General features: G+C 42.7%; 1 protein-coding gene across 23 annotated transcripts; it reads right to left on the bottom strand.

Moving 5' to 3' along the window:
• Positions 1-1,326: 1,326 nt before the first annotated feature.
• LOC109896810 (lamina-associated polypeptide 2, isoforms beta/gamma) lies at positions 1,327-23,817 on the bottom strand. 23 transcript variants are annotated; one of them, XM_031831987.1, is made up of 13 exons: positions 23,631-23,817; positions 9,221-9,338; positions 8,866-9,015; positions 8,332-8,441; positions 7,173-7,301; positions 6,613-6,690; positions 6,335-6,490; positions 4,219-4,314; positions 3,928-3,993; positions 3,572-3,778; positions 3,130-3,261; positions 2,671-2,774; positions 1,327-2,430 (listed from the first exon to the last, which is right to left on the bottom strand). In XM_031831987.1, exons 1-13 carry the CDS (start codon positions 23,763-23,765, stop codon positions 2,070-2,072), a joined length of 1,842 nt encoding a protein of 613 aa, XP_031687847.1. In that variant the 5' UTR covers positions 23,766-23,817; the 3' UTR covers positions 1,327-2,069. The 23 variants fall into 23 exon arrangements, with proteins under 23 accessions (XP_031687847.1, XP_031687857.1, XP_031687858.1 ...); XM_031831997.1 differs by having other exon boundaries at positions 23,552-23,726; XM_031831998.1 differs by having other exon boundaries at positions 3,680-3,778; positions 23,552-23,726.
• Between the last annotated feature and the right edge of the window lie 9 nt (positions 23,818-23,826).

Below are 23,826 nucleotides of genomic sequence, written 5' to 3'. Positions count from 1 at the left end.
GTAAACCCATGGTACATGGTTTGAGAAAAGCTAAGGGATTGGTAAAAAGGTGGCAGTTGACAAATCACAGATTTTACGTGTCCATTTAAACCCGTCAATTCACTTAATCTGAAACTTGTCATCGTTATCATGGACGTCCCAAAAATGAGATGACCCACACCGAATTTGGTATTCATATCTAAAAAACAAAAAAAACTAATCATTCTGTGCATATGTAACGCTAATGCTCAACATCTGCAATCATCTTTTCCTCATGAACCACACGTCGGATTCACTCCCGATTTTGTATTTAGACTCATTGGGTCAGTCTAATTAGTTGCTGCATTCATAGTCGGTCACGCTACAGCACTAGATGGCATATCACACCAAGGATAGAAGAACTAAACCGATGTCCATGGGGCAATGAAATATGCCATGTTAACCTCCATGTATACGCCCCTTAGAAGCGATGCGAATATAAAGTCACTGCAACCTCAGATGGCTGCACCAGACCAATTGGTGGCACTAGTGGCACCATAGGATACTAGAGTAATAACTATTGATCAAGTGGGCTTGGTCTAATGCAAATGAATGTTAGATTTCAATTATGCAGACACACAATGTGAAATATCATGATTAGTATATCTGTATAATCACATATTGTTGCCCTAGAATGTGGTCTGAACATAATGAAAAGTGGATATTGCATTTTGGTCATTTAGAAACTGGAAGTCCTACCGGTTGCGCAGTCTTAAGTATTACAGCTGAGAGTGTATTGATGCATTTTGTAACACTAATGTGGAGTGTACCAACAGACTTAAATCATTTACACAAACAAATACTTACACTAAACGCTGAAAATATTTAACTTACCTTAACATAAACCATTAGTCAAATTGACCCCAGAATTGGCAAATAAACTCAATACATTATTAATGATAAAGAATGATGCACTCAAAATATAACCATCCTACAGCGCTAGACTAAACTTGCGTCATTCTTGTGGTATTCAGAGATAAACTTGGTAATGCCTTCACTGATTCAGAGAGGTTGGGTTAAATGCGGAAGAGACATTTCATTTGAAGGCATTCAGTTGTACAACTGACTGGTATCCCACCCTTTCCCTTATTGCACATAAAGATTCTCATGTAGAAACAGAGCGCTTGCTTTATAACCGATCTGGTTTCCTTTGTCATGCTGTGAACCCTGTTCATTGCTGCTCACAGCTAATATTCGTTTTGTTTTTACTCTTTGCTGTACAGTGTCCTTGAGTTTTTTGTATGCTGCTTTAAAATCACATTATTATTGTTTCAAGTTTAGTAAAAAAAAAAACCTCAATAGACATTATCCTTACATATTACAGTTTTATTGAGAGGATATTACATTATTTATTACAATGAATACATACATGACTAATTAGGCTCCACAGACATTTTCAATAAAAAAAAAAGACATAAGAGCTGTGTGTGCATGAGTTATTAATCCCAGTCTCACACACATACCCGCTGTATACATGGTTCGATCAAGAAATATCTGAATACAATTGGTTGAAATTCCTTCAGTCTTTGCCTGACTGTTTTTTTTTGCTAATAACTGCATTAGATTATGGTGACAGCATTACAAAAGCAAACCGTGTTAAACACAGACACAGGCAATTCTCTTTCACAGACTCCGGCAAATGCAATCATACGATTACACCATGCAGAGATGTAAAACTAAAACATAGACCATATAAGGCAAGTTCACATAATTTGGAAGCCACTGTTTCGGTGTATGTACGTTATCTGGAGATCATTGGTGCGACTGGCTTTCTCTCAGCCTCACAGATGGGGAAAGGACGGACTGAAACAAACAGAAGACAGTATTGTCATTTTAGAATGAGAAGTGGTGGTCATCTTCAACGTTCAATATATCATTTTGGACATTGCCGTCTTCAGGAGGCGTCGATACAGATTAGGCTCCCGTACCAGACCATTTAACCAATTATGAGTGACGAAAACCGGGGGAAAAAAACTAAAATGCCAAGGAAGCGAGGAACGATGAAAGTGGTGGCAGTAACATTATGCTGCCAGAGCACTGTCTTCCAGGCTTCACTTGCGGACCTCACTGCCACTGGTCTGCATGGAATCTGAGGACCCTCCGAAGGGGGCCATAGCGTTGGTCTCCATGGTCTGGTAGATGAAGAATATGAAGCCAGCTACAATGCCGAGGAGCAGCAGCTTCAGCCAGACAGGCAGGCCATGGGGTGGTGCTATGGCCTTTCCAGCAGGGGGTGCCACTGACGTTAACAGCCTGGTAGAGGGGGGCAGGGTGGGGACTCTGTGGACGGTGGCGGTGCGGCTCTCTGTGTAGGAAGAGTGAGAGGAGCGCAGGAGGGTCTCATCTGTCCACAGGTCACCAGACTTTAGGGGCCTGCCGGCTGCCCCTCGGATGGGCCGTCGACAGGTGGCGCTAGAAGGACGAGAGAGGAAGAAAGTTGAGATTTATTGTGACATTTCCACACATGAGTTGCCATCAGGCAAGTATAACGATCAAACGCTTAAATTAGTTACAGGACACTGCTTTACAGGAATGACAAAACTGGGTGGGAGTCTGCCAGATATAGCAAGGACGTATTAAAGAAGATTATGTATGCCAATAGAATAAGGCAGTCAAGACCACAGTCTTGTCATTCCTGTGAAGCAGTCTTACTTGATTCCTGTTGGAGTGTTGGTCTCGTAGGGGAACATCTCCTTCAGGATATCCTTCTCATCCACCCTGTTGGGTGTCTGCTCACCAGCTGCTATCTTCTCCACCTGCAACACACATATTTTAGTACACATTCCTTAGACGTTGAGGCCAACACGGAGCGATTAGGGTGAGGATGAGACATTGTTCCATTTGCGTGTTACCAAGTTAATGCCAAAACCGCCACCTTCACATAAGGGCTAGAGGGGTATTATTTTTGGGATAGGCTAGAGGGTGTACTCCTAAAGACCACTAGATGGCCCTGTTGCAGTCCTATGCCCCATGTGACCAAACCACCGGTAAACCCAAGGCTTCTGACAAACACCATTACCTGGTCTTGTGAATAATACCACCATGACAAACAAACCAGCACAGACCCTAGGTAATACATGAATACGGCATAGCAGTGAATTACTTTCGTACCCATGGCTCCTTAGAGATACTCGAGGAGACACGGTCCTGCCCCCTCACTGGGGTCACAGAGGAGAGGAAGGGGGTGTTTTTCTGCTGTTTCCACTTAGGTTCGAGGTCATTTTTAGACTTACGCTGATCCTGCTGGTCAAAGAGAGGTGAGCGCGTGTTAGTAAGAGCGAGAGACGTGGGGGGGGGGGGGGTTGGGGTTAGTCTTCTTTCCCTCCCCTCACATCTTTCACACAGCTGTACACCACACACACTACAGTAGCTACATTCACAATCATCACCCATGTTTACAACTATACCATGTCTGAGGAAGAAAAGTAATCACTTTCACTCCTCAACAACAGAATTAAGTTCCAAATTCCAGGTGCCACCACAACAAACCATTGTGAGGAGACCAGAACTCTTGAGGACAACTATTGGACAATATACTTTAAACTGTATATACCCGAGTAAAGCGATTGGACAGCATGTCAAACTTGGCAGAGAGAGATGATAGGGATTCCAGTTGTTCTTTCAGGGATGGAGATGAGGGGGTGTGTGAGACGTAGCTTACAGGCCTGACGGTGAAGGAGGCCAAGGGGTCATTTCCAGACAAACGAGGTAGTGGGGAAGAGTTGGCTACTTGGAGCGGGCGGACTTCCTGTGGTACCCCCTTTAACATAGGGTAAGTAACACACTGGATCAGTATCCTATACTAGAAGAGTCTGGCCATCACTTACACAGGTGCATTTAAAATCCAGTGAGCAATATTACAGTAGTGTGTATCCTAAGAGGACAGTGTGATTAAGTTCATATACACACCAGAGGCCATTGTTTCAGGGGTCTTATGCTCTGTCCTACTGGAGCATGGATACTTGGTGCAGGATCCTGAGATGACCACAGATATGGATTAGAAATATCAATTATAGAAGCAGTTGGTTGATATCCATACAGACCCAGGAGAGAGACTGATGGCAAGAGAGTGAAACCAAAACAAATAGCCAGTGATCAGAGCATTGAGCAAATTGTGAACAGATCCCAAAAAAATCAGACAAAAACACTCAATACAGAGTGATGTCCCAAGTACTATAGCACGTGAGAGATGTCACAAACCTCTAAAAGAGCTGTATTGAGTAGGGTGTTTAGCTCACTACTGGGAGCTTTCGTAGTCAGAGTGAGAGGAAGACCACCATCCTCCTCACAGCACAGCTAGAATTACAAGAGAATGGCTTTCGGATTAGATAAACACACAAGAAACAAACGAGAATTGATTTTCGAAGTGGATGAAAAGGTCTTTGATCTTGGTGGCAGAAACATTTTCCAGGAAGTTCTTCTTACGCCAGAGGTCAAACTTGTCCACTGCGTTGAAACAGTCGAGATGTTTGGCTTTGTGCTGCACTCGCAGTTTACACATGGTATGTAATTATTCCGAACCCATCCCGAAATCGATCAAATCATGCTCAGTAAATCAGGCTGGCGTCAAGGTATGCCCATTGGAATGAAACATTGACATGTAGCTCTACCAGTTTAATAGTGAGACTAGAGACTAGCTAGAACTATAGAAGGGAGCAGTGAGCATACCTTCCATAGTTCCTTTACCACCAGTCCCCCCACGTTTCCGCTGTCTCTATTGCCACATCTCATTTGGCTTCCTCTAGTTTGTCCACCAATTCTGCCCAGAGTGGGACGAAAACACAGTTTGGCGATGAACTTTCACCTCCCTAATTATATTAAATACATTTTACCAAGACAAATAATATTATACATGTTCTGAATCATTCCGTGGGGTCTAACATTATATCCAAAAAGTTGGATTTCGTAACCTAATACATCCGATAAGCACCGAACTCTTGACAGAGCGGTGCCGCTTTCTGGCAGGAACATTTTACATGTTGTGGTGGTAGTCTGCAAGTCGCAAAAAGCTAAATTAGCATGAACGGGCTAAATGAAATGTAAAAAACGTAAAAAATTTAAATGCATTTCACAGAGACATGCTTGTTATTGTGAGAAATCTGTCCCGTCTCAAAATCGATAAACATCTTACTTCTATATTGTTTTATGTCCTCCGGATTCGAGAAGATGCTATTTTCCAGGTTTGTCTGACCTCCATTGATTTAGGTCACCCTAATTTGGGCCATTTTACAAAGGTTAAAACAGCAATAACCTTTCAACGGATTATGATAGAGAAATTAGGTTTGGACTATAGTATCTACACAATTAACATTCATTTACTTATTGGCAAAAAACGTGTTTATTACAGTTCAATTCACTTGAGATGCAGTGCCTTAGACAACGGCACGACTCGGGCGCCCCTGTGGTCCCTATGGACATTCCCAAACGGACTCTCCCCCTGCCCCCACCACCCAGCAGTCATTTATCATTGCTACAGTTGTAAATGTGTATATTATTATTGTTTCTATCCCCAAATTTTTTATCATTCACTTCTTTTTGTTTGACATATCTTTTAAATGTATTTTGACCTGCAGGTGTTACAGCCTCAATTAACTCAATCTAATGCCACACCTCACTTGAACCCATTCCATCTTGGGACCGACGTCCCGATCCTGAAGAAGCAGGCTCTCTCGAATATATGATTTCATCATCTTGTGTCTCCATTGTTAACGTTAAGTCGCACAGGTGAGAAGCACATCAAAACCAACAAAGTTAGGAAAGTATGCTCACACACAAATGTATACATTAAAATGGAACAAATCACTTCTAGTTTCCAGTGATTGACCAAAAGGCTATTTCTATCTCCCAGTGAGTGAATACGTGAAAGGGGCAAGGAAAGCACCCTCCTACAGGTCTGCCAGGGAGTGAGGGCTCTCTAGACCTTTGTGCCCCTCAGGGACACCGTGGCTGGGGTTCTTGACTGGGGGCCCGCTGGGTTTGGCTTTGGGGAACCAGAGCGCAGCAGCATTCACATTCAGGGGGAAGGCTTGGTCAGGGACAGACTGATGGTAAGACACAGCAGAGACTTTAGAGTACTAGACTAAATAGCCAAAATGTCACGTGGGTGGGTGAGTGACTCTTCAACATTAAGAAAAAAAATATGCAAAATGGCACAGTCCCACATATCTTACTATGACTAAGAGACACCACAGGGACTACGTGACCATTAGCTATGTACGCCCATTAAACAACTTCCAATATCAAGCCGAGCCATGAACACAACAACCATTCATAGTGACAGTGAGTGACAAGTAACCACAGTGAACCTCACAGGTACCTGAGTCAGTCTGGGTGATGGAGACTCGGCCCTGGCTGTTAGGACAACCTGATGGATAGTCCTAGTGGACTGGGCATGGGCTAGGCCATGCAGTAAGGGAGTGGACTTAGAGCTTGGCTTCTCTGCCAATATAGGCTTAGGTTCCTTAAGGACTTCCTGGAACATGACAGATGGGGAGAGAGAGGCGAAAGGAAATTAGAGGGAAGACTGACTAATGAATCAGTGGAAAGTTTACTCAGGACATGACAAAAACCCATGTCTATTGATCACAAACCCACCAGAAGCAGAGGTTCCTTGGTATTTGCCTCTCTTGGAGGGTGAAGAACTCCCTCACCAGCTGATAGCTCAGAGACATCCTGGAGCAGGACGAGGAGAATGAGGAAGCTGCGTAATAATTGAGGTAATCATGCACCTAGGCTTAAGGCGAGACCTGCCACCTGTGTTAGTGTTCATTGTTCACTATATCTGAGGAAGACAGTGGCACCAGGTGATGTGGTGAAAGGGAGGACACACCCACCCACACAAAAGTAGCTTCCCAAATAAATCCAAACATATAATATTTAATAGTGGATGTAGAGAACCCAGTGAATTAAGACAGCCTATCCCTTTGTGAGACAGCTTAATGCTGCTTAACTAATTGTATACAACATCTAACTTTTACTTATTTAGGCCTTTGTATGCTGTAATTCAGCTTTTAGCTGCAAATGCGTACAATTCCAAATAAACCTTAAATATATAACATGACTAACACTATCCACAAAAAAAGGTGATTATCAAGCTAAACACTTCTCCGTTGCACCACAAACCCAAAGAGATGGATAGGCTCAGTGTGTATTACAGTATCATCGCTTGCAGGGACCATCTGGTCGACTCTATGAGATGATCTCCTCAATGGTCTCTTTATGTTCAACACAGGATGCTCTTCCTCAAGATCATCATCATCATCCTCCTCCTCCGGAGCATAGATCTAAACACACAAATGTCTCAGCACACCCGACCTTCCACCTCTTCGCGAACACACCTTACAAAGCCAACTTCAGTGAGTAAAGTTGCTTTTAAAAGGGACAGTTCGAGATTTTGCCAATGAAGCCCATCCACTTCCCCAGAGTCAGATGAACTCTGGGATACCATTCTGATGTTGTCTATACTTCCAGTATGAAGGAAGTTAAGAGGTGCGAGACAACGCTAACTAGAGTTAGCCCATGACTGGAAACGCACAGGAACAGCTAACTTGAGGTAGTAGATACATCTCAAACTATCCCTTTAATGTGGTTACAATATCCACATGAGACCGGCAGCTTCAGTTGAATAGGTTACCATCTGGGACGTTCAGGATTTGACACACCAGATGTCACCAACGCCTCCCAAAGTATCAAGGAAGAGAGTAAAGTAAAGTGGCTTAAAAATATATTTAAGAACCTAAAAGAAAAGGATTTGCAAAGAAAAGTAAAAATAATAAGCAGGGGCTTTAAGTATGTTCTTGCGAGAAAAGAATGAAACAGGGACAGAGCGAGCGATAATAGTAGACTAGAGGCACCCAGTGGCAAAGGAAAAAAAACAAGCTAATCCAAGTCATGTGGCCAGTCCTGAAATCAAAGCCTGCTGCACTAACTCCCAGCAGACAGACACACAGAGAGGGTCCTTCAGAAAGACATTTGGTGCTTTGTTTTCCACACACACGTGATTCACACCCCTATAGGCATCTCATAAAGGACACACTTCCTCTCTCTCAAATTGTTTATTAGAGACCGGTTTAATCGACCCCAGCTGTGCCGCTGCACATCCTATAGCCTCCAATGGGACTACTCATCATTGCCAAATGTGTAGCATTTGGGGCCAAATCACAACTTGAGATATGCATGCTATTTAACTCAGATTTGAACACTTCTGTACTGTGAGATTTGAAGGAATGCAAACCATGAGGTTGACCTAGGGTGAGGATATGCTTTTGTCCACTGATTAAATAAAGATATTAAAATTAAAAAAGAGGGACTTACCCGGTTGTGCTGGCTGCTGCGGGTCCTGGTGGTGACTGGGGTCTTCCCTCTGCTTCTGACAGGTCTCTCCACCATGGGGACTGGGACAGGCTCTGGTTCTGTAGTCACCTCTAAACACAAAATGTCCAGCAATATCGTGCTCTGTCAGTCAGTCTATTGACCAACCAATCAATCCATGATTCGTATTATCCCAGAGGGCCAATTTGGTTTGAGAGTAGGTATCTCCGGAAAAAAATAACTGATGTGTAAACTGCTAATGTGTAAACTAATGTGTAAATCTGATTTGAATCTGTAATAAACTTGGTCATGTTTTTTATTTTACCTTTATTTAACTAGGCAAGTCAGTTAAGAACAAATTCTTATTTTCAATGACGGCCTAGGAACAGTGGGTTAACTGCAGGGGCAGAACGACAGATTTGTACCTTGTCAGCTCAGGGATTCAATCATGCAACCTTTCAGTTACTAGTCCAACGCTCTAACCACTAGGCTACCCTGCCGCCCTTAATAAAGATGACTGACTGTTCCATTTCTTACCTTCTTCCTTGTCGCTGTAGCGGTCTGAGTCAGAGTTGCCGTTGTGGTTGCTGTCTACCTGAGTGATGACCACCGGTAAAGCCACGGTCTCAGGAGGACCCTGGTCCAACAGCTTCTGGAGCCTTCTCTCATACAGCTTACGGGTTGAGGCTGCCATGACAAGACATTCAAATAAATTCAATAGAACTTTATGAATCCCTCTTATCGGTGGAGGCTGCCAAAAGTTCATTTGAATAATGTCTGAATTCAACACAACTTTATTAATAAATCAAGATTGCAACAATAATGTCCATCATAAAAAAAAAAAAAACAATACAACTCTTAATTCCCAACTCTTACTGACTGACTCACTCACCCACGATGGGTCCTACGTTGATTCCATATTTGAGCAACTCATCCTTCAGGCCCTCACTGGTCAGCTCAGTCACATCCAGGTCCTCTGGCCGAGGCTTGTCCGTTTTCCTCGTGGCTTTCTGTGAAAGACGGATCACAGAGGTCAGATTGGTGTAAAGTGTTGAGATCTATAGTCACAGAATTAGCCTACCACCAATCACAGAACCATGACTTGAATGGGAATGCCCGTTCTAGTAATTATATTGCTGAGTTATTTTAAATGCACTTCAATTCGTGCTGCAATCCCTTTTCTGCTACTGAACATTACAGGGTTTAACATTTGAAATCCACAGATAACCTCTGTAGCGAGAGAGAGAGAGCTCCCTGGGCTGCTTTCGCAAGCAACACCACAGATGTTAAACCCTGTAAAAAGGTTTCTAGTCACACACTAATTATCAGCAGAGCTAGTTTTACGCCATCTCCTGACCTAAACCACCGCGAGATTGATAAACACCACTCGTAAATAAACAAGTCCCCGTTCAGATGAATCAGAAAGATGTTTGCCTAATGCAAGTCATGGATCATATACACAATGTTCAAAACATTAAGGACACCTGCTCTTTCCATGACAGAAAGATAAGGTGAACGATATGATCCCTTATTGATGTCACTTCAAAATCAGTGTAGATGAATGGGAGGAGAAAGGTTAACGAAGGACAAATCTTTAGTCTGAGTGCCTTTGAACAGGGTATGGTGGTAGGTGCCACGCGCACCGGTTTGTGTCAAGAACTGCAACGCTGCTGGGTTTTTCAAGCTCAACAGTTTGTGTCAAGAAACGGTCCACCACCCAAAGGACATCCAGACAACTGTGGGGGGGGGGGGGGGGAATGGAGTAAACATGGGCCAGCATCCCTGTGGAATGTTAGACACCTTGTCGGGTCCATGCCAACAAATTCAGGCTGTTCAGAAAACAACTCAATATTGGGAAGGTGTTCTTAAAATGTGTACATTACACATACAATTGCCTCTACCAATGTAGTGTGTCTGCCTTGTCCTGAGGATGAAGGGATTTCCTCGTCTAAACATTCAGAGGTAACCTACACAACAATACTCTACACATTGCGTTGTTCATGCTACACGCTGGCTGAACGACTCAACCATCAAAAGGCGGGAAACAAACAACCAGAGATCAAACAGAGCGGTATACTACAAAGCATTTTATTACTTATCGTTAATGCCATCTTTGGTGTGCTTATCAATGCACAAGCACCCTTTACCTTCCATCTATGGAATAGCTTGTTGCATTGTGGGCATAGACATATAATCCATAGAAGGGTTCTGACTTAAACTCATGGGTACACTAGCAATGGATGCTAGTCTTGACTTGAATGGGAACTGCCATCTATATATGTCAATGGTTGATTGCGGCTGCCAGTTTGCCTTTCGCAAATGTCAAAATACAATTGCGAGAAAATATACAGTTTGGAAAGCAAATACTGTCATTACTGAATGTGTAATGTGAGACATTTTTCTTTTAAGATTTTTTTTTGACACTGAACATAAATATTAAACGCAACATGTAAAGTGCTTGTACCTCAAACATGACTTTTTTTTATTATAAATGTATACGCAAAAAAACATATTCTCTCAAATTTTGTGCACAAATTTGTTTACATCCCTGTTACTGAGCATCTCCTTTGCCAAGATTCAAAGCTGATTAAACAGCATGATCATTACACAGGTGCACGTTGTGCTGGGGACAATAAACGGCCACTTTAAAATGTGCAGTTGTGACACACAACACAATGCCACAGATGTCTCAAGTTGAGGGAGCTTGCAATTGGCATGCTGACTGCAGGAATGTCCACCAGAGCTGTTGCCAGATAATTGAATGTTCATTTCTCTACCATAAGCTGCCTCCAATGTCATTTTAGAGAATTTGGCATGACGTCCAACAGGCATCACAACCGCAGCCCACGTTTAACCACGATAGCTCAGGACCGCCACATCCGGTTTCCTCCCATGCAGGATCGTCTGAGGGGTGGGTCTGGTGCTGAGGAGTAATGCTCTCAGTAATAAAGTCCTTTTGTTAAGGGAAACTAATTCTGATTGTCTGGGCCTGGCTGCCAAGTCGGTGGGCCTATGCACCTCCAAGGCTGCACCCCTGCCCAGTCATGTGAAATCCATAGATTAGGGCCTAATGATTTTATTTCAATTGACTGACTTCGTTATATGAACTGTAACTCAGTAAAACTGTTGAAATTGTTGCATGAGGCATTTATATTTCTGTTCAGTATAATTAATAAAATATCGAATTTGTCCTCAAATGAAGGGGATGATGAGACAAACTTTGCTAGAGGAAGGGTATCCGATTTCATTGGTCCTCAACTCGTGGCGCAGACATTGCTTTCAGGATAAATGGAGTCAGCCTGCCCTGGAGCAGGTTAGTTCTGAAGGAGTTGTTGCTGTAGAAATGTACCTGGCTAAAAAGGTGAGCCCCTTTCGTGGTACCAGTTTACCAAGGTTAACTCCTCAAACCTGATTCGTAGTTCGTAGCTCAGCTTCAACCCCCTGCAACCAGGCTGCAGAGAATTTTTGTCGAAGGGAGAGATTCTCTAAAGTCCCCCCTCTCTGCTGACAAGTATTTTTCTAGAAAGGACAAACATTCTAGCCATTCTGTTTAGTCCCAGAAACGGATGGGTTGGGCCAGACACAGAACACACGCGGGTAAAGCGGCGGTTTCAAAATTCGCCATTAGCTTTGATACTCTGATTGGTTAGAGATGATCCGATCACTGATTACGTCGTTTTGTACAATACACCTCATTTTGATGTCACCACAAACGACTTCAATGACGGCAGTGTCAGACTGAAGTACACAGCTAATGAGCAGTGGAATAATTCCGTTTGAGTAGTCAGGCAAGGTATAGCGGCCAACCGGCAGTCGCCTAGTATTTGTTTGAAGTGGCTGATGATTGTAGTTCATAGAAAGGGGGTATTTTCCACCTTGGCCTAGGGTGTACGACCATATCAGACTGCCCAGCCCCAGGACACCTCTTCCACAGAGCTAAACAACCATATCACTTTCTGTGCATGCATTACTGATTCATATTCCTTAACAGCTGGAATAAAAGCCATGCGTCGATTTGAACTAATATTTCATATACACTACCGGTCAAAAGTTTTAGAACACCTACTCATTCAAGGGTTTCAATTTATTTGTACTATTTTCTACAGTGTGAACACAAAAATGATGAAATTACACATAAGGAATCATGAAATAACCCAAAATGTTATTTGAGATTTTCCAAATAGCCACCCTTTGCCTTGACAGCTTAGCACACGCTTGGCATTCTCTCAACCAGGTTCACCTGGAATGCTCTTCCAACAGTGTTGAAGGAGTTCCCACATATGCGGCGTACTTGTTGGCTGCTTTCCCTTCACGCTGTGGTCTGCCTCATCCCAAACCATCTCAATTGGGTTGAGGTCGGGGGATTGTGGAGGCAAGGTCATCTGATGCAGCACTCCATCACTCTCCTTCTTGGTAAAATAGCCCTTACACAGCCTGGATGTGTGTTAGGCCATTGTCCTGTTGAAAAACAAATGATAGTCCCACTAAGTGCAAACCAGATGGGATGGCGTATCGCTGCAGAAAGCTGGGGTAGCCATGCTGGCTAAGTGTGCCTTGAATTGAAAATAAATCACAGACAGTGTCACCAGCAAAGCACCCCCACACCATCACACCTCCTTCTCCATGCTTTATGGTGGGAAATTAACATTCAGAGATCATCCGTTCACCCACACCAGGTCTCGAAGACACAGCGGATGGAACCAAAAATCTCAAATTTGGACTCCAGACCAAAGGACAAATTTCCACCGGTCTCATGTCCATTGCTCGTGTTTCTTGACCCAAGCAAGTCTATTCTTCATATTGGTGTCTTTTAGTAGTGGTTTCTTTGCAGCAATTTGATCAGGAAGGATTGATTCACGCAGTCTCCTCTGAACAGTTGATGTTGAGATGCGTGTTACTTGAACACTGAAGCATTTATCTGGGCTGCACATTCTGAGGCTAGGAAGTATAATGAACTTATCCTCTGCAGCAGAGGTAACTCTGGGTCTTCCATTCCTGTGGCAGTCCTCATGAGTGCCAGTTATCATAGCGCTTGGTTTTTGTGACTGCAACTTTTTGTGAAAGTCCTTGAAATGTTCCTTATTGACTGACTATGTCTTAAAGTAATGGACTATCATTTCACGTTTATTTGAGCTGTTCTTACCATAATATGGACTTGGTCTTTTACCAAATAGGGCCATCTTCTGTACCTTGGTCACAACGCAACTTGATTGTCTCAAACGCATTAAGAAATTCCACAAATTAACTTTTAAGAAGGCACACCTGTGAATTGAAATGCATTCCAGGTGACTACCTCATGAAGCTGGTTGAGAGAATACCAAGCGTGTACAAAGTCGTTATTTGCTTCACACTTTATTGGTTACTACATGGCAGATTCCATGTGTTATTTCATAGTTTTGATATCTTCACTATTATTCTACGATGTAGAAAAAAGTATTTTAGGTGTTCTAAAACTTTTGACCAGTACTGTATATCATTGAGTTAATAAAGCCGCATACAAACATGGTCAATTTTTTTTTTCTTGAATAAGGCAGCTCCAAAATGCAGGTGTTTCAGCCTAGCTCCGCGCTTTATGTGGTGGTGGGGCAAGCCAGCAGAAAATATGGAGCGTTGCAGGGTAAACCCCTTGGGTGCTGTCATAGAGTTATATTAGAAGTGCCCATCCAAGAAGACTCAAGGTCATTAGCCACAGATAGAATGACATGACATCAAATCAAATCACCTTCTCTACAGTAGCTTTGATTGGACTGATTTTACTTTCTGTCAACAGTTGTCATCAAGTTGACAACCTACTGGCAAATCCTTGTCATATGAAGAGAAATTGTAGATCGAACATATGGGTTCTCATCAGCCATTGTACATAAAGATAACCAAACAAGTTGGAAATCGCAAATTCAACCATGCGTAATTTGGAAGGAGTCAGTAGCTAACTGCAAGCGTTGCAAAGAAACTACTAACGTTAGCCTGCTATTCAATGGAGTGGCTGTGTAGTCTATTTTCACCTACTGTTCTAACTTGGTGGTGCACAAACAGCCCAAAACCTGTTTTAGAGAAATGTAATCATAGAATATTGTAAGAGCTTTCATTGTCTGTTTATATGCCCCATTCATTTATCCAACGGTTCTGACGTGTACAGGGAGTACACTAAGAATGGCCCATGTTCTGAATTCTGTTGCTGTACATTTCAAAAGTGCTGAACAAAGTTAAATTGACCATGTCCATTGTCACTTGCTCATTGTCTTAATCGAAATTACAGATTGCCTCTTATCTGCTTGTCATCCCCTTATGTCATAGTTTGTACATCTCAATTGTAAGTAGAAACCAGATTTGTTTGAACAAATCTGCCATATCAGCTATGTGTAGTGGCTTTGCAGGCATGCATCCCATGTTTTGTTTGCCCCACCAAGATTACAACTCTAAAATTGGCCAGCCGATAGCAAATCAAATTCCTTAAACTGAGCATGGCAGAGGTGGTAGGAGTTAGGAATACTCACTGTAAAGTCCATGGAGAATAAGAGCAACTCCTCCCAGCTGCACACTGCACTGAGGCTAGGATACACTGTCACCACCGATAAATCCACAATAATTGAGAACTTCAATAAGCATTTTTCTATGGCCGGCCATGCTTCCCACCTGGCCAACCCGACCCTGGTCAACAGCCCTGCACCCCCCACAGCAACTTGCTCAAGCCTCCCCCATTTCTCCTTCACCCAAATAGCTGATGTGCTGAAAGAGCTGCAAAATCTGGACCCCTACAAATCAGCAGGGCTAGACAATCTGGACCCTCTTTCTAAATGATCAGACAAAATTGTTGCAACCCCTATTAGCCTGTTCAACATCTCTTTCATATCGTCTGAGATCCCAAAGATTTTAAAGCTGCCGTGGTCATCCCCCTCTCCAAAGGGGGAGACGCTCTAGAACCAAACTGCTATATCTATCCTACCCTGCCTTTCTAAGGTCTTTGAAAGCCAATTTACCAAACAGATCACCGACCATTTCGAATCCCACCGTACCTTCTCCGCTATGCAATCTGGTTTCCGAGCTGGTCATGGGTGCACCTCAGCCACGCTCAAGGTCCTAAACTATATCATAACCGCCATTGATAAGAGACAATACTGTGCGCAGCTGTATTCATCGATCTGGCCAAGGCTTTCGACTCTGTCAATCACCACATTCTTATTGGGAGACTCGACAGCCTTGGTTTCTCAAATGACTGCCATGGCTGGTTCACCAGCCTGTTGTCCGGACCTCTGGCAGTCTATGGGGGTGCCACAGGGTTCAATTCTCGGGCCGACTCTTTTCTCTGTATACACCTATGATATCGCTCTTGCTGCTGGTGATTCTCTGATCCACCTCTACGCAGACGACACCATTCTGTATACTTCTGGCACTTCTTTGGACACTGTGTTAACAAACCTCCAAACAAGCTTCAATGCCATACAACACTGCTTCTGTGGCCTCCAACTGCTCTTAAATGCAAGTAAAACTAAATGCATACTATTCAACAGATCGCTACCTGCACCTGCCTGCCCACCCAGCATCACTACTGTGGACGGTTCTGACTTAGGTATTTGTAGTTGTCCACATATTCTGGTGTCTGATTAGACTGTAAACTCTCCTTCCAGACTCACATTAAGCATCTCCAATCCAAAATTAAATCTAGAATTGGCTTCCTATTTCACAACAAAGCATCCTTCGCTCATGCTGCCAAGCATACCCTCGCAAAACTGACTATCCTACAGATCCTTGACTTCGGCGATGTCATTTACAAAATAGCTTCCAACACACTACTCAGCAAATTGGATGTAGTCTATCACAGTGCCATCCGTTGTCCCAAAGCCCCATATACTACCCACCACTGCGACCTGTACACTCTCGTTAGCTGGCCCTCGCTTCATATTCGTCACCAAACACACTGGCTCCAGGTAATCTATAAGTCTTTGCTAGGTAAAGCTCCGCCTTATCTCAGCTCACTGGTCACCATAGCAGCACCCACCCGTAGCACGCGCTCCAGCAGGTATATTTCACTGGTCACCCCCAAAGTAAATTCCTCATTTGGCCGCCTTTCCTTCCAGTTCTCTGCTGGAACGAATTGCAAAAAGCACTGAAGCTGGAGATCCATATCTCCCTCACTAACTTTAAGCACCAGCTGTCTGAGCAGCTCACAGATCATTGCACCTGTAAATAGCCCATCCAACTACCTCATCCCCATACTGTTATTTATTGTTTTGCTTCTTTGCACCCCAGAGTCTCTACTTGCACATTCATCTTCTACACATATATCACTCCAGTGTTTAATTGCTAAATTGTAATTATTTCACCACTATGGCCCATTTATTGCCTTACCTCATTTGAACACACTGCATAAATATATTTTTTCTCTATTGTGCTATTGACTGTATGATTGTTCATTCCATGTGTAACTCTGTTGTTGTTTGTGTTGCATTACTTTGCTTTATCTTGGCCAGGTCGCAGTTGTAAATGAGCACTTGTTCTCAACTAGCCTACCTGGTTAAATAACAGTGAAAAAAATTATATTTTTTACATTTATCTTACAAAGGAGGTGTTTAATCTAACTGCTTAATTTATCTGTACATTAAATTGTGTCTTTACAGGAAAATGCCACGGGCACCATCAGATGTGTGGAGACATTTCCCTGCAGCTAAAATAGAAGAAGCTGTGTACATTTGCAAATACTGTGCCGAATCACATGAAGAATGCACCAAAGATGCAGAATCATCTGGACAAGTGCATAAGGTTCCCTCAGCATTTACAACAAGCACCCTCTGACAAAAGTCCCTCTACTACTATTCGAGGTGAAAATGATGAATCAGACACCTTATCGGTAGCAACAGCTTATGGTCCTCCTGGACTCAATGGAGGAACATAGTCAGAGAAATGCTGAGGAATGTCTTGCTTGGGCTGTGTATACAACTGGTTCACCTCTGATGCTCACAGGAAATGTGTATGGGAAGAGATTTCTGAATGTTCTTTGCTCAGCATACACCACTCCAACTGACATGATTTCTCTACTCATTTGCTGGATGCAGAGTTCAACAGAGTTCAAGTGAAGGTCAACCAAATCATAGAGAAAGCAGACTGTATTGCAATCATCTCTGATGGGTGGTCGAATGTTCACGGGCAAGGAATAATTAACTACATCTTCTCCACTCCTCAACCAGTATTCTACAAGAGCACAGACACAAGGGACAACAGACACCAGTCTGTACATTGCAGATGAGCTGAAGGCAATGACCTTGGACCACAGAAGGTGATAGACAATGCTGTGAACATGATGGCTGCTTGGTCTAAAGTGGGGGAGTCCTACCCTCACATCACACCCATTGGCTGTGCTGCTCATGCATTGAATTTGCTCCTAAAGGACATCATGGCACTGAAAACAATGGATACACTCTACAAGAGAGCCAACGGAAATGGTTAGGTATGTGAAGCGTCAGAGTTATAGCAGCAATCTACCTCACCAAGCAAAGTGAGAAGAATTAGAGCACCACATTGAAGCTGCCCAGCAACACCCGTTGGGGTGGCGTTGTCATCATGTTTGACAGTCTCCTGGAGAGGAAGGAGTCTCTCCAAGAAATGGCCATATCACTGTCTGCCGATATGGACAGCCCCATCAAGAGGATCCTTCTGGATTATGTATTTTGGGAGAGTGTGGTAAGCAGCCTGAAACCTATAGCAGTAGCCATTGCACGGATTGAGGGAGACAATACCATCCTGTCTGATGTTCCGACTCTGCTTGCAGAAATCTGTACTGCCCTACCCACTTCACTGTTGCGCCATGCAGAGGAAACTGCCGTTTTGAAAGGCATCAAAAAGTGTGAAGACTTCTGCCTGAAGCCCGTACATGCCGCAGCATCCACGTTGGACCCCACGTATGAGATCAACAAGGTCTATGGTGTCATCACTACCATGGGCAAGGTTCTTGGCAGTCTGGCGAAGTACACTTCGAGGGCAAGGGCTTTGGGATGGAGATGCAATATGGCAAATGTGCCAACATATCTTATCACCAACCTGGTGGAAGGGACTTTGTGGATCTGAGGCTCTTTCCTCCAAACCCCACCAACATCAGCCGCCTCAGAGCGCAACTGGTCCTTGTTTGGGAACACACAACAGGCTGACCAATACAAGGGTTGAAAAATTGGTGGTCATCTGGGCAAATTTGAGGCTTTTTGAGCCTGACAACAAGCAATCCTCAACAACGTTGGAAAGTGACAGTGAAGATGAGGCCCCAGAGTCTGATGTTCAAGATGTGGACATTGAGGAGGTCCAGGGAGAAGACATGGAAGCCTGAGAGGAAGACAACCAAAGCCTTAGTCTAGAAACTACCATTTTACAGATGTATGTTGAAAATATTTCTGGGAGATGCAATGGATCATTCAATATTCCCTTTCTGTTGTTGTTCAGTTGTTCATGTGAAGAGTCAACTCATTTAATTAAAGTTCAATTCAATTCCCACATTCTTTTTTTGGAAGGATTTAATCATTTTAATTATGTCTACTTATGATGAGGTAAAAGGTTGGTCTCCATATGATATGGTAAATATATGCAATGCAACAAAAACAACGTTTAAATGGTATTCATATTAATTTGCATATATTTCCGTTAATTCCCACATTAAGTTTCCACCTCTGAATATTCCACAAAATGTGCAAACGTTGGTGGGAGTAGTAAAGAGAGAGAGGGAAAGAATCCCAGACAGACACACAGGGGGATTTAGCAGCTATCAGTCTCCCACTAGCTTATACTAGACTCCTTACTGTAGGCCTCAGTAAAGTTGGAGCTGGATCTCAGCTCAGCTGAGCACATTATATAATCACAGAATTCCATTGAAGAAATAACGGGAAAAATAAAATTCCCGACATCCAGTTTATTCCCTCACTTATCTTCCGCTCTCTGACCACACATTTTAAAAGTGATATCAAGGCACTGAGGTCATGGCTAGCCCCAAGGCCCAGACAATCCCTGTGCTTTAAGTTTTGCACTAGGCAACTTGCAGAAGGTTTGTACACTAGAGGTTTAAATGACATGGAATGAAGATTGCGTCAATGCATTGCAGAACAATATGGTTTAACATAGTCCAGTCGCATGATCGCCTAGATTTCCATAATGCTCTCAGTCTGACTAAGTTGTTTCTATTCAGACAGAAATCACGGCTTGGCGAAGTAATATTGAAACTGACTATGTTATGTGGCTTCAGGGGTAAACTATAACAAACTGCTTGGTTGTGAATCATGATGTACACATGGCTAACCACTGTTATGGATGGTTTTCATATCTGTGGTCCTTATGATGACTGCTGCATGTGAAACAATTCACTCCAAATTACAATAAACCATTCAACCTTAGTTGGGGGGGGGGGGCAGTTTTTCTTCACTTTCATCCCAAAAGGTTTATTTTGATAGCTATTATGAGTGAAAATGTGTTTAAAGTTCTGAGTGTGCCAGTGGATGACTGCCTCAACTGCTTTATGGTAAGCTGTAAATCACAGACAGACATGCTTGGGAGTCAGGTGACTCTTTGAAAACACCAGGAAGAGCACTGCTACGATAGCATTTAAATCTAATGAAAAAGTACTAGCCTACACACACAGTTAACCAAACATATGTTCAGTGATAAGGGAATACGTGCAGACTTCCACAGAAAGTATTTCCTCAATAGAGAAACACAATAGGAAAAGAGCCCTATCCTCCACACCAGGAACCTCAATTTCCTTCAATTCCATAATGCCATTTCCAGCACACTCAGAACTCCTTGAAGTTCCTTTCCTCTTCTCTGCATACCTAGACTTTTCCCCTATCATAAACAAAACTTCTCCGGTCCAGCTCCATCCCTTCTGTGGAGTCCACCACTTGTGACACTAGCTGCTTTTAGCAATGCGTGTGTATTTGCATACACCATTGTTGCTTCCTAGCTTATTGGGTTGCACAAAAACAGTCAGAGGGAAGTTCAATTTAATTTCAACTTACTGTGCCATGGGGCAGGATGGTTGGTCATTATGACAGGGAGAATAAGACATTCCTAACATAACGTATTATTAAACAGACTTTGCAAACGTGGGTCTGTTGTCTTTAGTCTCCAATTCCACTCTTCATAATGAACAACCGTCCTGCCCACCGGGACAGTAAGTAAAAATATAATTTGATTGAACTTCTAGCTTCCCGTGGATTGTGCCCTATAAGCTCAATACACAGCCCTGGGGCTGAACTCCTCCCTATGCAACTGGGTCCTGGACTTTCTGATGGGCCGCCCCCAAGTGGTGAAGGTTGGTTAACATTACCTCCTCGACACTGATCCTCAATACAGGGGCCCCACAAGGGTGCATCCTCAGTCCCCTCCTGTATTATCTGTATACCCATGACTGCATGGCATCACACAGTTCCAACTCCATCAAGACATGTCAGTAGTAGGCCTGATCACCAACAACACAGCGTACAGGGAGGAGGTAGGCACTCTGATGGCGTGGTGCCAGGTAAACAACCTCTCCCTCAATGTTAGCAAAACAAAGGAGACGATTGTGGACTTCAGCAGGAACCAGGCTGGACAAGGACCCATCCTCATCAACAGGGCCGCGTGGAGACGTTTAATGACTTAAAATTCTTCTGCACACACAACTCCGAGAAGATTAAATGGTTTAACCGCATGGTCACTCCACCCCCTCAACATTCTTTACTCTGCCTCCACCCCAATGGACATTTATTTACTCATTCATTACTGCCAGTTACATCTATAGTGCTATTTTCATTACAATTTTAATTACTTTACTTCACTAGTCCTGCATGTTGGAGCTCAAAGCCTAAGATTTTCACTGTACCCTGCAACCCTGTACATGTGACTATTAAACAATCATATAGTTTCAGTGTTTTTGTGGGCAGAAGACAAGTGATTGATATTCTCACTGTCCACACCTCTCAACAAATGTTAATGGTACCCTCCCTAAAACTGAGCAAATACAGGTGAGGTGACCATAACCTCACCTCAATGTACAAAGACTAGTGTGAACTGCAGAACTTGTGTGTCGGCAAGCAGTTCTTTTCATTCAGTCATTCACAACCGATGCATTGCAACAAGGTGTATGCACCTGAATAAATTTCTCTTTCAAGCACGCATACAATGCATTCCAATTTTGTAGGCCTACTATACAGTACACTAACCCTAAGAACAGCTGTTTTTCACAAATGCTTCACAAATATAATTTCATTAAAGCCGCCCCACAACTTTCCCAAATAAGAAAGGGGGGCTTGGTGGATTAGGAAAAACACCCAGACTGTTACACATGAAGGTGACAGCTGTTACCTTGATACTTGACAACACACTGTAGAGTTGAGTTTAAGAACTGCCAATCTAGTCCTACATTACATTGACAGGTACAATGTCTTCAGAAAGTTTTCACAGCCCTTGCCTTTCCCCCATTGTTGTGTTAGAGCCTGAATTTATTGATTAATAAATTCAGCCTGATTAAATTGAGATGTGTCACTGGTCTCCGCACAATACCCATACTGTCAAAGTGACGTTGTTTAGACATTTTTACAAATTAATAAAAAATGAAAAGCTGAAATGTGAGTCATTAAGTATTAAACCCCTTTATTATGGCAAGACTTAAGTTCAGGAGTAAAATCACTTAATAAGTACATGGACTGTGCAATAATAGTGTTAAAAAAAGTTATGACTACCTCTCTGCACCCCACACATGCAATTATCTGTAAGTTTCCTCAGACGAGTAGTCAATTTCAAACACAGATCCAACCAAAAAGACCAAGGAAGTTTTTCAATGCTTCACAAAAAAGGCACCTATTGATAGATGGGTAAAAATAAAAGCAGACATTTGAGCATGAATTTATTAATTCAAATGTGGATGGTGTATCAATACACACAGTCACTACAACGATACAGGCATCTTTCCTAACTCAGTTGCCAGAGGAAGGAAACCACTCAGGGATTTCACCTTGAGGCTAAAGATGACATTAAGTAGCCGAAATACAGTTTTTACTTGAAAATCTATGGCAAGACTTGAAAATGCTGTCTAGCAATGATCAACATTCAACTTGAAAGAGCTTGAAGAATTTCAAAAATAATGTGCAAATTTTGTACAATCCAGGTGTGCAAAGCTCTTGGAGACTTAGCCAGAAAAACGTACATCGCTACCAAAAGGGCATTCTTACATGGATCAGCCATGTGAATAGTTATGTAAATTTGATTTCTGTATTTAATACATTTGTAAAACTGTTTTCACTGTCATTATGGGGTATTGTTTAGATGGGTGTGAGAGAAATCAATTTAATATATTTTGAATTTAGGCTGCAACAACAAATGTTTTATAAATCAAGGGGTATGAATACTTTCTGAGGAACTATGTTCTACTATCTCGAACCTTGATTGACATATCTCAAATTCGGTTTAGTATGGACATGTTTACTTACATATTTCGACATTTTAAGTATTACGGATATTTACACACAAAACACGAGTGGCGAGAACGGGTTTCCATAAGGGTGCATTCAGCAGTGGCAGATATTTTAAGCGGGAAACTTTAAACTGATTTGTAATACAATACAGCTAAAATGTGTTCGTTTTATATTTAAAACGAGATGGAACACGATGTAATTGAAAATAACGATATTTAAAATGCATGTAAAACATTTAAATAAAATGTAATTACCTAGAATACCAAATCACGTTTTTTTAAAAAGGGAGATTAAAACACCCTTTCAAAAACAGTAACATCTTTTCTACATTTACTTGTAACATTCACACTGGAAACATTGTTACAATTACTATATTCGCGCGCGGGAAAGAAATTTTACAACAACTCACCCTGCCCGAGCGACTTTTGTTTGACACTACCGGGACAAGCAACTCCTCGTCGCTGGAGAAGGCGTCTGTAGATAGGATCTTGTTGTTCTGCACGGTCAAGTTTTTCAGATACAGACGCACATAAACGTCCTTTCGCTGGTCTCCGGTTGGGAGAGCAACATTGTTGGCCAAAAGCTCGCTCTTGAGTTTATCTTTGGTGAGAACAGACGGGTCCTCCAGATATTCCGGCATGTTGCTCGCTATGAAAAGCAACTCCGCCTCGGTAACAACAAAATGAAGTATTTAGCTGGCTATGTTAGCTAACTAGCGCCTCTTGTTGGATTAAATCTGCAAAATTACCCGTGTACACAAACTTGATACTTCCAGTTACAATCTTAGCACATTAGCTTACTCGTGTTGGTTCCTCTTTTGTAGAACTCTCCTTGACAGTAGAATTAAGAAGTGGCCGCGCTAAACAAGACAAACCTCACCATTTGAAGTGCTTGGGCTATTATACCAATATCTGCTAGGACACCGGCCCTCTGACAACATTGAAGGAACAAACGCGGTGAGAATGGACCCACTGCCCTGTGAAAGCGGACACTATTGGACAAGAGCAGGAACATCGGGCTTTGCCATTGGTAGAGAGTACGTGCCCAGTTTAGGCGGTCATGAGCTACCGAAATA

The sequence above is a fragment of the Oncorhynchus kisutch genome, linkage group LG9 (assembly GCF_002021735.2).
Source record: "Oncorhynchus kisutch isolate 150728-3 linkage group LG9, Okis_V2, whole genome shotgun sequence".
NCBI lineage: Eukaryota > Metazoa > Chordata > Actinopteri > Salmoniformes > Salmonidae > Oncorhynchus > Oncorhynchus kisutch.
Note: the sequence above shows the minus strand (reverse complement) of the source record. Positions and strands in the feature narration are given on the sequence as shown.

What these genes read in the sequence shown, in the direction of transcription:
- LOC109896810 (XM_031831986.1), bottom strand. Translation starts at nt 23,391, where the DNA reads ATGCCGGAATATCTGGAGGACCCGTCTGTTCTCACCAAAGATAAACTC. An exon ending in ACAAAAGTCGCTCGGGCAGG is followed by an intron (nt 9,339 to 23,160) that starts GTGAGTTGTTGT and finishes CGTCTTTCACAG; the next exon opens with AAAGCCACGAGGAAAACGGA. An exon ending in CAACGTAGGACCCATCGTGG is followed by an intron (nt 9,016 to 9,220) that starts GTGAGTGAGTCA and finishes TTGTCATGGCAG; the next exon opens with CCTCAACCCGTAAGCTGTAT.